Consider the following 14,050-nt stretch of genomic DNA (forward strand, 5'->3'; position numbering starts at 1 on the left):
TGACCTGGAAAGAAGGTGGTCAGCTATTTTAGCTAGAAACCGGAGGGCCAAGACCATGTTCCACACCTCCCCATCCTCTCCCTCATCCCAGCGTCCAGAACAGCAGTTTGGCTGGGTCTGTTGTGCCTTGCTTTCCAATGCAGTAGTGTAGACAGGCAGGCATATACAACATACAAATACCAGCAATTATTTTTGTGGGTGGGGGAGATTTGGGGTGGGGGTTTGAGTGGGTTACCGTTCACTTTGTAGGAGCCAACTCTGAGGTTCCTGCAGCTTGTGCCTTCGGAATTTACTTAGTAGAGGATGGCACCTGACACAAGTTTCCGGACTCTATTGTCCCCCACCCCACCTCCATGCCAAGATCCCCTCCCTCCAGCCACCATCTCCTTAAAGCCAGTATTTTGAGTCATGCGACCGTTATTTCAAACACTCCTCTTTCACTCATGCAAGTGTCAGTCCATGCAGAACATCAAACAGGGAGCCTGGTGTGGATCAGAGAGGAAGAGTGTGACTCCCCAATACATTCTTTGTTTACCCCAACACCACCACCAGTTCCCCCCCATCAACCCAACTCCTGAATGCTGCCATTAACCCCCAGTCCACACTGCTGAATAACTGCCTCCCCCCAAACAGCCCCACCCTCCCAAAGCAGACAGTGATCTGTAGCTAAGCCCATGTCTAGATGATCTAACGCCAAGTGACCCTTCTACCCAAAGCAAAACCTCAGGGTGCTGGACCCACAAATTTCCCCCGCAGTAATAAGCTGCAGGTCAACTGGGTGAAAAATCCCAGTTCATTAGGTGAGAGGGCAATGGACAGAGGTTAAAGAGGATGCAAAGGCCCCAATTCAAAGCAATGCAGATGGCAGCTAAATGTGTGCCGGTACATACACTCCTAAGACAGATTTTTAAGAACTGGGGTGGGAGATGACAGCACTTACAGTCCTCCCAAACTCCTACAGGCCACATGTTCATGTGGGGGCAGGAAACAGATCCTGCTCCAGAGCTGCTGCAAGTACAGGCAAACTGCCTGAAATGGTTCATGAGGGAAAGCTAATGGCATATCAAAAACTGCAATTGTACCAGTGTACCCCAGCCCGGTCACCGATTCCATTTGAAAGCTCCCTAAGACCAGTTCATATTCTGCCTTTACAGGTGGCAAAGTAACACCGGAAAGCAATTTTAACACATCACACATGGTGAACATTTTGTTCTGGTGTGCCCCCATTCATCAGGAGCTGGGCTTCACCACATCAGTCTGCCCCCATCCCCACCACTCCCAGTGTGGCTCTCAACACAAGAGGGTGCCTTCCGTTCTCCATAACATGCGCCGTGCAAAATGCATTGAGGGTTAAAGAGTAAGCCTGACAAGTGGGCTCAGGAGCAGACCTGAAACGCTCCCTAAAGTTGTGGCCACATCTGGGCTGGAGGTGGAGTCAAAAATGCCTCCATCAATTGATATTCTCCAAGGCTTGGTGCCTTTCTCTGCTTTCCCTAAGCCTGCAGCCCAGGCTTGTCACATTTCCCTGCTGCAGCCAACCCCTATCTGTCTGAGGGTGGATACAGACTACCAGTCGGTGCCCCATTTGGCATGGCAATAAGCACCATGTGCAAATCTTCCTTTGCCACCCTCCCCCTTGCACCGATGGCTACTTTCTGGGATGGTTGAGGAGTCTCCTGAAAGGCAGGGGCTCTCAAATCAATCCCCAGCTCCTCGTTTTCTGACTGAAGGTCCTGCAAAGAAGGAACTGGCCACAGGGTGTTGATCCATCAGGTAAGACCAATCCCCGTCTCCAGTCCAGGCAGGTATCCGTACCATCCCCAGGAACCCCCCCCCATGCCTTCCCTACACTACCAAGTGAAGCAGTTAGCAAGTGGCCTTTCCACAACAACGCCACCGAAAAACCGTGGTTGTATGAATCCACCCTGAGAAAAACGGCAAAAGCTGAACTTGGTAGGGGGGTGGGACATGCCTCAGCTCAATGCCCCCCCCATCCCCAGAGCTGAGTGCAGGCACCAAAGGAGCTCACTGCAAAGGGCACCTGGAGCAGAACATGCGAGAGAGCTTCCACCCCCAGGCAATACAGCGCAGGGGCGCACTATTTGAACGGCACAGCATGCGCAAGTCGACGCTGCTTACTTGAATCCCCATCCGGTGCCGCCCAGGACGATAGCCGCCACCAGGATTGCTCCAGCAATGGAGCCAATGATGATGTTGGTTCCGCTGGGACCTGCAGAGGAAGAGGAGACAATATATATATATATATATATATATATATATATATAGAGAGAGAGAGAGAGAGAGAGAGAGAGAGAGAGAGAGAGAGAGAGAGAGAGAGAGAGAGAGAGAGAGAGAGAGAGAGAGAGAGAGAGATTACAACCATAGGTGAATGGCAGAGCATTTGCCTTGCATGCAGAAGGTCCCCATTTAAATCACCAGCATCTCCAAGTAGAGCTGGGAGAGTCCTCAGTCTGAAATCCAGTAGAGATGCTGCCAATCTGTGTAGACAATACTGAGCTAGATGGACTAATGTTCAGACTCAGTATAAGGCAGCTTCCTCCCCATGTTCCTATGAAAAGGAGAGGGCCTAGAATATGGGTGCTTGACTGACAGAGCCTGAATTAGGTGGGGCCTGAATTAGAAAGAGGGAGCAGCCAGTCTGAGCTAAGAGAGAAATAATTTAATGTAGGCTTAAAGAAAACGGTGGGTGTAAGAACTCGTGACTTTAATCTGTGCATTTAGATTGACAACCAAAACAAGAGGTGGCTTTCAAAGAACTGAAGCTGCATGATTCTGGGACAGTCTTCCAAAAACAACTGTGGTAGAAAAGAACCAGAGCAGGATAAACTGATGAAAACTAGTGATATGTACTCAGGTTTCTCCCAGAGGTTTGATATTTTTGTATTCCTCCCTTAATTTAAAAAGTGATAAATAAAACAAGGCATGTGGAAGCCAACAGCAGATTCGAGAAAGGGCTTTGGAATCTTCAGAGGGAACACAGAGGAGGGTCTCTGCTACGACCTCATGTTGGTATAAGGACCAACACATTTGCAATTTTGATTTGCAAGTGCATGAGATAAGGTTCTGGCCACCTTTAAGAGAATCTCGACCTGCAAACTTACCCTTGTACTTTTCTGTCTCCCCTGTGGGCTTTGGATCTGGGATAGGGTCATAGACACTGCAGTCCTTTCCTGTCCAATCAGGATAGCAGATGCATTGGCCCTCATTGCTGCAGACCTATAACCAACAAAGAAACTGTATGCTTTGGTCCTTGCAGATGTTCCTCTGATGTTTAGTTAGTATCCTAAAAATGCCCATATGGGCTGCTTTCAGAAGAAGCAAGTTGCTTTTCCCTATGGTGGCATGGACACAGTTACAAGATGAAATGGGATAAACAAATTTAAATCCCCCAACAACATTAAACAAAAAACCAAAGCATTGTTTTCTAGCCTTTTCCCCCATGGCGGGGAGAGACCACTTCTGAATGAGATTATTCTCAAACAAATTAAATGCATCCATCACTTTCAATTTTGCCATCACGTAATACACCATATTATGCTCATAGAACATAATGATTAAACGTATGGACTGGGTCATGATGACATACTTCCATTTTGATCCATACTTTCCAACTTCAGAAAAGACTAAAGGAGGCTTCTCTCAACCCCCCAGTTTCAAAATCATTGTCCCCAAGACTTGGGCCCTGGAGGAAATAAAACCAAGGAAACTGGAGCAGATGGCTCAATATTCGCATCTGTGCAGACCGTACTGCTAAGCATGTGCCAAGAGCAAGGCACTTTTGAACTGTTTGCAAGTTGTACCCCGTGGTCAAAGCAGATCTGGCCACCCCAGCTGCCTGGACAGGTGCTGAAGTTAAAGGCGGATACAGGAAGGCATTTGTGGTCAAGACACAGCATGCTGGGTCCACAGGGCGTCCCGTCTTCCACATAGCTCACATCCGTGCCATCTACAAGCTGCACGTGGCCGCCCCTAGGAGAGTAAAAGAATAGTTCCACTGTGATTGCTCCCACACATGAAAGAGACAAGGCTCTATAATTACAATGCTGGTGGAGATAATGGGGGAGGGAGAGGGGCCCACCAGTGACTTCTTTTGACAATTCCTGTTGCTGCATCTCATGATCTACTGCGAGGGACACCTGCAATCCACATGGAAGTTGTGGTGGTGTGCCTGTAGGACTCTGCCAGCCAGACTTTGCTAATTTGCTGAGAAAAGAACACCTGGGGAGGAAGTGCTTAACCCTCCCCCCCCCACTGCGGATGGATCTAGATTGTGAGGGTCAGGGCCGTCTTAAGCATATCCAGCATCATGGTGCAAAGATCCCTCCAGTGCCTTTCCCAGAGTTGTCAACCTTTCCCTAAGCCTCTGTGGGGATCGCTCTCCTCTCACAGAGGCTTGGGAAGGAAGCTGCACGCCCGCCAGCCATATATGGCAGGGCCCAGCTTCCATCCTAAGTCTCTGCGGGGACCGCTCTCCTCCCATGGAGGCTTGGGAGGCAAGCTGGACGTCCTCTAGCCATATAGTTGGAGGGGCGCAGCTTCCATCCTAAGCCTCTGCAGGGATTGCTCTCCTTCCACAAAGGCTTGGGTGGCAAGCTGCATGCCTGCCAGCCATATGGTTGACGAGGCACACCTGGCGTGCATGCAGGGAAAGGTGAGGCCTCTGGGAAAGCCGCGCAGCTCCCCCACTTGCTGGGGCGCCCCTGAGAGGCCAGTGGCAACGCACCAGTAAGCCCAATAGGAAAGAGTGAGGCTCTACTAACCTGCAGTCAACATAACGCTTCTGGTGATAGAAAGTCATGGTGGTGATTTCACCAAGAAGTTCGCCCATACGTGGAGAACCGGTCACATTGGCGCAGAGGAGGTATCCACACAACACGTCTCTGAGTGCAGGGGGAGGAGAAAGAACCAGATAAGCTATGAAAAGAAGGGATTTTGCACCAGCTTGTGGTGCTCTGGTGCGGTGCATTGTAGGAAGGGGACACAGTGCATTCTGGGAAAGGGCGAAATCTGAGATTACTCACTGCTTGATGCAGGGCACCCAGCGGTTCCCCTCGCGCCCGCAATTCCCTCGCTCAGTGCCTTCAACATTCAGCTTCTCATAGCAAAACCTTTCAGCCGAAGCTTGAGTCCCAGGAAGGAAAAGAAGAGGGAGGAATGGCATACCAGAGAACGTAACACACATAGACTCCATACTTCCCTGACCCGGCATTACATTCTCTACAGAGCTACCCTTCTGAACAGCTGCTCATCAGGGCTTCTAGCGAAAGCCAAAAACCCTGGGGGGGAGGGGTTGCTCCAAAAATATTTTGCAAGAAAGGGTGTACTTCTACCATTGGTATGAAGGTGGCGCTGGTGCCTTCAGATGATCGGCAGTTTACTCATTTATTACCGTGACACTGGGAAGATCTCCACGGACCCAGCCCTTGGAACACAACTTTTTACCAGACTCAAAGCTGGTGAGGCCTTGGCGTTTATATTACTCGTTCAAAAATGTTGCTAGTATCATAAGATCCCAATGCAACAACAGCAGGGCAAATGCAAAGCAGGTTGGGTATCTGGGGTTTTAGTTTTACACTCAGAGAGGCAAACCTTCATAACTGAATAGTCCACAGTTTAACCGGATTGTGACAGTATATTTTGCTGCCACTGTTGTGGCGACTGGGGTCAAGATGCTGCTTTCTTCGCTCTGCCCTTCTCTACTTTCACAATGATCTATCCCTACCTTCAAAGTTCTCATCAATGATTCTGGACACCTCTTAGGCTATAGCACTTACTGGTCTAAATCAGCAGCTTGAGTTATTCAGGGGCATTTGTTCCTCAGGCGCCTCTGCATGTGGTGAACTGTTACCTGGATTGCAAGTGTTAACCTAAGTGAGGCTGCTGGTGGATAGGTCTGCGATCGGACAAGGAGCTGGACTACGGTATACCAAGCTTGCAAGTCCATTGGGGGCCTTCTAAGGACATCTTGGTACAAAGCTTTGTTGCAAGTCAGTGCCAGTTTCAGAGAGCATCCAACTCAAGCAACCCAGACTGTTAACTACAAATTAAGCCCCTCTTACAACGTGCCAAACAAGAACAGCATGTCTGGTCTTTAGCTGTGGTGTAGCCCTGACTATTTCATTATACTAATGTTGTGAAATGCTGCAAAGCCCTTGCCCTCTGCTCTTGACTTGGCACTGGAAAAAATCAGGATACAAGATGGAATCGGAGCCAGCCAGGCACAGACAGAGAAAGAGATTGGCTGGGTATCACTGAGAAACTAGCCTATAGATCAGGCATCTTCAGCCCTCCAGATTTTTGGACTACACTTCCCATCATCCCTGGCCACTGATCCTCTTAGCTAGGGATCATGGGAGTTGTAGGCCAAAACATCTGGAGGGCCGCAGTTTGGGGATGCCTGCTATAGATGGACGAGTTTGAAGACTCACTCTCTCTGTCTCGCAATTAAATTTTGCATGTTAGCATCTCTTAGGGAGGCAATGACAGGGAAGGCTGAGGATACTGCTGTCTGTTCAGCAGTGGTTTTCTGGTGCTGAACCCTCATCAGCCTCTCAGCCCTTGGCATGGCCGCAGGATGACCTTACGTTGTCCCTCGTTGACTCAAGCCATTAACCACCTCCAGCTAAGGTTGCTAGGTCATTAACCTCCTGGCCAGAACTCAAACAATATGCCTCTCACCCTAGTTGTACCCCACTGCCAGCAAAAGATAGCAGTGGGGCAACAGAGTGGGTATCAAAATGAGAGGCAATACAGCGGTGTACATCCTCCTTGCCCTGCTCCTTTTAAAGCCACAGGAAGAGCCTTCAGGAAGAGCACCTGGTGGGGTTATGCAGGTAGGGTGGCTGTTCCGTCTTCCCAAAGCTGCATATTGCTGTCACTTACAGAGATGGGGAGTTTGGTGTGATGCAGGCACGCTGGCAGGAAGGGATTGGTCCTACTGCTGCACCCACACCACACCAAAGCTCCCAATGTCCTGTGCTTCCCCATCTTGGTAGGCAGCACCAATGCACATCACTGGGGAAACAGGAGCAAAGAAGTCCTACCTGCACATCCCTCTCCCCTGCCCCGGCCATTAGTGCCTCCCTTTTGCCAGCACACATCACCCACTGATGTTATGGGGACAGCATCCCCCACTCATCTGAGTGACCAAGAGCACTACTTACCACGATCCCACAATGCACTGCACTGGCGGTCCCTGGTTTTACAACGGCCTCCGTAGCACCGGCCCTGCGCAGCAGAAAGTCAGAGTTGCTAGAGGTTCACAAGATTCCTCACTTGATCATATGCCTCCGTGGACAAATAGAAGGCTCTAATGTATGGGGCCTGGGAGTGCAGATTCAGCTCCTCAGGTCTCTGCAGTACTAAGGTTGCATTAACCGTTAGAGTAGATATTCTACAGAGCAGAGGTTTGGATAATTTGGGGTCACTACGAATAAACTAGCATTTCCCCAAGCAATTTCCCTTTCTCCATATTTGGAACCAATGAAAGTTCCTTTAGCATAAATTAATGGGTAGGGAGACAAGAAGCTGCATTCCCAGGAAATCTTAACACACTGGGAGCCTGACCAGCATGAAAAGCTTGCTGCTTTCAGAGCAGGAGGGAGTAGACACAAATAAAGGTGTGTCCTGCTGATCAGCTTTGTCTGATAATATAACTATCAGACACAAACTGCATCATGCTCAGGGGACCTGACCTATCACACTCTTGATTTCCTCCCTACTCTCAAGCTGTACAATATATGGCCACTCTACAAAGATATGTTTTCCCTCTCCATTCTTCTGGACATTATTAATTCTAATAGAAGCTAGCAGTGAGCTCCTTCTGTGGGCTGTGTCAATCTCTACACTGAGATGACTTCTGTACTTTCCTGAATTGCCTGTAAGTGAACATTTCACCAAAGCTGGCTTTCCCCTTTCACAGTGGTGCACTGCTAGGAGAAATTGTGCCTAGCAGAATTTTCACCCACTATGCAACCCTTAAAAGGCACAGGCACACTTCTCTGGCAGTGAGTGCAACAGCTTTAATCATACATTCATTCCCTTGCTTTCCTTCCCTGGTGCTGGAACCGACCAGGATTTCTCCAGCCTGTGCATGGCAAAGGCACATGGATGCAATTGACTATGTATGCCCCTCACTGGCAACAATGCCAGGGATATCACACCCAAGTGTGAAGCCGAGATACCAACCTTACCTGTTCATTGTCACAAAAATAGCCATCCTGCTTGTGCAAATTGGGTGGGCACTATGGAGTAAAGAAAAAAATACAGAGAGAGGGGAAAGGCAAACATAAATATTCAATATAGAACAGGACACAATACTTCACAGCTCAAGAGTCACTAAATTAACCAGTTCTCCACATAGCTAGGATTGGAGGGTAGGGCATCCAGATTAGCTTGAGAGCTTCCTGCCAGAATTTGGTCCACGTGCATCTTCTTTTAGAAATTAAAGCTCTGGAGAATCAGATCTTGGAGGTGCAGGAGGCATCCCCTGGTGTTCAAAAGGGAGGTGGTTTGACTGGAATCCTGAAGTGCATCTCCCTGATCCTCCTGATCAGATCTTTGCCTGGTAACTTGCCCATCTCACCTGACTGGAGTCACCTGTGCAGGTTTCAGGGATGTCACACTCATTCACGGGATCTCGGCAGGTTACACCCCGTGGCTCATACTGCAGGGTGCGAGATGGGGGGAAAGCGAAAGAGTTATTTAATACTGGCTGTTAAGGAAAGGGGACAGGCAGAAACATCTCCCCATTGTTCTTGCTCAGTGTGCTGGCCTCGGAGGTGAGGGGAAGCTAGGCTCCGCAGTCTACTCAAACACTCCTTTCCCAACCATTGTCAATGCAGAAAGAGAAATATTGCCTGCACTCTCCCTGGAGCAGCATGGGTTGCTGCATTTGTGATCTCATTTCTTTTGATAGAAAATAATAATAATGAGAGCAGCAATGGCAACTTCCTGCAGTTGCTTGTACATCTGTTTACCGAATGTTCATCCAGGTTTGTTTGCATGAAACAACATTGGCTATTTATTGAAAATTCATTCTGCTTTGATTGCAGGAATGTTAGAGGACATTGTTATCCCCCACATCCCACCATAGCTGCCAAGTTATCCCTTTTTTTAAGGGATTTTCCCTTATGCTGAATAGGCTTCTCGCGAGAAAAGGGAAAACTTGGCAGCTATGCATCCCACACATTTTTATGACACTTTCCTTATTGCAAAAAGTCTTTGAGGGAAGTGGGTTTGTTATGCAAGACCACCAAATCAACTATCATTGTGCAACCCAGGGTCAGGGGACGCCCCCAAGGGGGGCAGGGCACAGAGAGAGCTGGCTGCAGATTGCCTTGCATTCTCACTCACGCACCCGCAGCCTCTCCCACCCCACCTTCCCAGTCAGGAATGGCTCAGGGGAAGGAGGAGCCATGGCTGTGTGCATTGTGTGCCCACAACCTCTCTCTGCCCCTCGGGCCAGGCTTAACCTGGGAGATGGAGGAGGCGTGGCTGGATGCCTTACACCCCCCGCAGCCTCTCTGTGCTGCTATGTAGCTGCATGTGGCCCAACCCAGGAGAGGGGCGCAGCAGCTCTCTGCCACCGACTCTCCACTTCGCCCCCGGGTCAGAGGTGACCCGGAAGTGGAGCTGCACAGAAGGAAGCTGCCTCCGCAGCTCCAGAGTCAGGCTCCGATGGGAGCCTGTTGTAGAGGCGTCTAGTCACGCATCCTTCAGAAAATGCGCCCAGGGCAACCAGCCCCCCACGCTATGCCACTGCCTGAATCTGCCAGGAAGTGACTGAATCCTAGCCAAAAATAGTGACAGTCTGGAAGCACCCAAAGAGTCAAGTGGTTGTGGAAAGGCTCACCTCATGCCTAGGACCCACAGTAATAATAATAATAATAATAATAATAATAATAATAATAATAATATATTTACACCCCCGCCCATCTGGCTGGGTTTCCCCAGCCACTCTGGGCAGCTTCCAACAGAATATTAAAATACAATAATCTATTAAGCATTAAAAGCTTCCCTAAACAGGGCTGCCTTCAGGTGTCCTCTAGAAGTCTAGTAGTTGTTTTTCTCTTTGACATCTGGTGGGAGGGCTGGACTTTTTCAACACAACACAACATGTTGGGGTTCAATCCCTGTGAATAGTCTAGAAGCTTCTATAAGACAGCTGAAGCTAAGCAGTTGTGGAGTAGACTAATGACCTCCAAGGGGAGCCTGTCACATACACATACGTGCACATGCATGATGTATGTATGAATGATATGCGTGTGTTTTATCTGCCTGAATTTATTTTGCAGAAAACCAGACAATTGTGCAATAAAAATTCATGCCTCACATGGGCAGTGCCCACTGTGTTTTGGCCTAGTTTGCAACACACCCACAGGCACAGCTGATTTTTCATCTGCTGCAGAGTTCCTTAAGAATGTGCCTCGCTTCAAACTAGTGCCAAATAGACTCTGAGTGGAGCTTATGCCCATGGGAACACCTCCCCCCGCCCGCCCGCCCACTGCTGCCAATCTCGCCCACTTACCTTGCACCCTCGGCAGCACAAGCCATCACTGCACATAGCATCGTGCGTCAGTGTGCATTTTTTGCAGCAGTTCCCCCCACCTTTGGAGCACTCCTTCAAGGGGGCAAAGCAGGGAGAATGAGGGGGGGGGGAGAGAGAGAGGGAGAAAGAAAGAAAGAAAGAAAGAAAGAAAGAAAGAAAGAAAGAAAGAAAGAAAGAAAATAGCCAGGTGTAACACTTTGCTGGGAATTTTGGATCAGAGCTAACAAACCCTGTCTAACAATGCGTGCCTGGAATTCTGAACTGGGCCCTTTGTGTTAGACTGGAGACTGCCAGGTTCCTCCAAGGCTTTCACTGAGAGAATTTCGCCATGTGTCTCAGACTCCACCGCAGTGCTTTAGTGATGCAGTATCTTCCAGGTACAATTTCTTGCCCTAAAAGGCACAGTAGCCTCAGGGTCAACATTGCCATTATGTGTGTTCACCTTTGCCTCGTCTGTTTTCCTAACCTCTACCACACGGGTGTCAAACACAAGGCCCGGGGGCCAAATCCGGCCCGCCAGACCTCGTCATGTGGCCCGCCGAGCGCCCCAGCCAGCGGGACCCAGCAGCGGGACCTTGCTGCTGAAGTGCTGCGCCAACAAAGCGCCAACAAACAGCTGGGGCCGGGGGGGGGGTAGAAAGGCGGCCAGAGCAGCGCTGCGTGGAGCGCCCCGAGCCACAGCAGGAGGAGGAGGAGGCAGCTTGCCAGGTCAGCACCCGGCAGCGCCGCACGGAGAGTCCCGAGCCTCTGGGACGCAGCAGTGCTCTGTAGCACTTTGAATCCTCCTCCTCCTGCCACGGCTCGGCGCCTGGAAATGGCTGCTGCTGCTGCTGCTGCTGCTGCTGCTGCTGCTGAAGCACAGACAAAGCACCCAGCAGCGCCGCGTGGAGGAGGATGATTCAAAGTGCTACAGAGCACTGCTGTGTCCCAGAGGCTCGGGACTCTCCGCACGGCGCTGCCGGGCACCGACCCGGCAAGCCGCCGCCTCCTCCTCTTGCCTCACCTCCTCCTTCCTCCTCCTGCCGCGGCTCAGCCTCATGAACGTGAGCTCAGCAGCGGCTCAGCCTCACGAACGTGCAACTCTGAGGCTTTACGCACTTCTCCTAAAACGGACACCCGCTGCCTCACGCTGCACGGGAAATGCTTTTTGCCCCTGGGTCCCTTCGCGCTCTTTTCTGGCACTGAATCGAGGCGGCGACCCCCCCCTTCCCTTTCTTTCTTCCTCTCTCTCGTTCTTATTCTTTCTTTCCCTCTCCTTCTTTCCTTCTTTATCTCTGTCTTCTCTCCCTCTTTCTTTTTCTTTCCTTCTTTATTCCTTCTTTCCTACTCTTCTTTCTCTCACCTCTTTCCTTCCTCTCTCCCTCCTGCTCCCTCCTTCCTTCCTTCCTTCCTTCCTTCCTTCCTTCCTTCCTTCCTTCCTTCCTTCCTTCCTTCCTTCTGTCCTTCCCATCTTTCTTCCTCTCCCTCATTCTTATTCTTTCTTTCCCTCTACTTCCTTCCTTCTTTCTCCCTTTCTGTCTTCTCTTCCTCTTTCTTTTTCTTTCCTTCTTTATTCCCTTCCTTATTTCCTACTCTTCTTTCTCTCCCCTCTTTCCTTCCTTCCTCTCTCCCTCCCATTCCCTCTTTTCTTCCTTCCTTCCTTCCTTCCTTCCTTCCTTCCTTCCTTCCTTCCTCCCTCCCCTCCCCTCCCCCTCCTCAGAAACATAGGATGCTGCTTTATACTTCTGGCCCTTAAACCCTGGAACCAGGAGAGCAGCTCCAGTGAGTCAACCTCAGCCAGTCCCTTTGGTGAAGGGTGGTGGCTCACTGGCAGAACATCTGTCCTGCATGCAGAAGGACCCCAGCATCTCCAGGTACTAGTAGCTCTGCAAAGGTCCTGCATGAAACCCTAGCGAGCCTCCACCACCCAGTGCAGTTACCAAAAATCATTTTTCAATAAATTGTACAATAATTGTACATTTGAATATCTACTTGCCATTATTCTGACTATGTTTCTGCTTTCAGAGCTAGTTATTACTTACATTATTACAAAAAACAGTAATAATTGAATGCAGTGACAATAATTTATGATAATAAAGAGTGGACACATAGTCCTACAGATACAACCGGCCCTTTGAGGGTGACCAAACTGCTGATGTGGCCCCCGATGAATTTGAGTTTGACACCCCTGCTCTACCACTACTTTCTGCCCCCACTCACTGCCTATGTTTTCCCTCTATGGCAGGTAACCTTCCACAAGTCTGTGCTCTCCGTATATTTTGGACCAACTCCCATCATACCCCAGCCTCCTGAAATAATATGAGGAGCTCATAAGCATGCAGAAGGCAAGACTAAATAAGAGGCCCAAGTCCAGCAATGCCATCCCCACGTCACCCCACCTCCACCCCCATGGCAATTTCAGCCCCACTTGAAACTTACTGCCAGAGACCCACAGTCACATTCTTCTCCTGCCTCTACAAATCCATTACCACATTCAGGGGGATCAAGGAGCTGTAACAACAGGGGGCAGGAAAGAGATCAAATCTTTAGCGGCCTCCAAGCCATCTTCTCATTTTTGCATGTATACCTTGATATTCCACCCCCACCTCCTTTTAGCACTAGGCCAAAACTGTGCTAAAACTGTGCTAAAATGGCCCCATTTTTAGGGAATGGAGGAGGCTTGCTGTTGGAGTAGTAACAGAAGTGGTATCCTTTCGTTTAGTTATCCTTCCATAAACTAAATTTCTCCATTGCTGCACCAAGCGGCAGCCTAGTTGACCACCTTTTTTCGTTGACAATGCCTTACTTGCATTGACACTGTGCTGCTTGCAATGACGGAGCAATCTAGTTTACAAATTAAAAATTTAACACGGCCCAGGAAAGCCCTTCCAAAAGTATCATCAGCAGATGGCCAGGGTTCAATCTTCAAATATTTCATGAACATAAGAAGTTATGTCTACGGTGATGCTGCCAGGTTTGAACGTTATAAAAGAATTAACAGGCTTCTTTCTATTGATTTTTGAAGGGCCAATTTATGCCCTTCTGACCATCTGATAAATGTATGTGTAAGAGAGAGCAACTAGCCTCCAGCACATGGCTGTCTCTCCTTTCCACTTGTGCCACTTCAGCCCCCCCTCTCCTGCCCCCCCCAATAATGTTACTGAAGAGAGGCCCTAGCCCAATGTGTTTCAGGGTAGTTGTAGCAGTTTTGCACAAGACACAGTCAAAAGAGTGTGAGGCCCACAAGAGTAATTGCCAGTATAAGCATAAATGAGTAAGACAGTGGAAGTGTGCACCCCATAAGCAGCTCTGGGCCACCACTTCACTAGAAATCTGTGGTCTTTGAGGTGCACTAGCCCCATAACTGACTCAAATGCTTCATTTCTATGCAAGTCCATCTCATCTCTGCTGCCTCCACACCAAACTTTGCCAATGTACATATAATTCAATACAGAACTTGAGCTATGTATCCCCAAATAATTTTGGGGTCACCCCCAAATC

The 14,050-nt window shown here is 49.4% G+C and overlaps 1 protein-coding gene across 4 annotated transcripts in view; it reads right to left on the reverse strand.

Annotated features, from left to right (window-relative positions):
- Positions 1 to 14,050, reverse strand: part of ADAM11 (ADAM metallopeptidase domain 11) — a 65,212-nt gene that overhangs the window by 11,636 nt on the left and 39,526 nt on the right. For all 4 annotated transcript variants that reach the window (XM_035134765.3, XM_035134764.3, XM_035134762.3 and 1 more), the window contains exons 16-25: positions 12,989 to 13,060; positions 10,550 to 10,642; positions 8,606 to 8,686; positions 8,214 to 8,264; positions 7,185 to 7,248; positions 5,043 to 5,142; positions 4,782 to 4,901; positions 3,822 to 3,990; positions 3,123 to 3,237; positions 2,140 to 2,230 (exon numbers count right to left, since the gene is read on the reverse strand). In XM_035134765.3, the coding sequence (XP_034990656.3) occupies positions 2,140 to 2,230; positions 3,123 to 3,237; positions 3,822 to 3,990; positions 4,782 to 4,901; positions 5,043 to 5,142; positions 7,185 to 7,248; positions 8,214 to 8,264; positions 8,606 to 8,686; positions 10,550 to 10,642; positions 12,989 to 13,060 (956 nt within the window). The remainder of the gene's footprint in view (positions 1 to 2,139; positions 2,231 to 3,122; positions 3,238 to 3,821; positions 3,991 to 4,781; positions 4,902 to 5,042; positions 5,143 to 7,184; positions 7,249 to 8,213; positions 8,265 to 8,605; positions 8,687 to 10,549; positions 10,643 to 12,988; positions 13,061 to 14,050) is intronic.

Source organism: Zootoca vivipara, chromosome 12 (genome assembly GCF_965207765.1).
Source record: "Zootoca vivipara chromosome 12, rZooViv2.hap1.1, whole genome shotgun sequence".
In the NCBI taxonomy this organism is placed as follows: domain Eukaryota; kingdom Metazoa; phylum Chordata; class Lepidosauria; order Squamata; family Lacertidae; genus Zootoca; species Zootoca vivipara.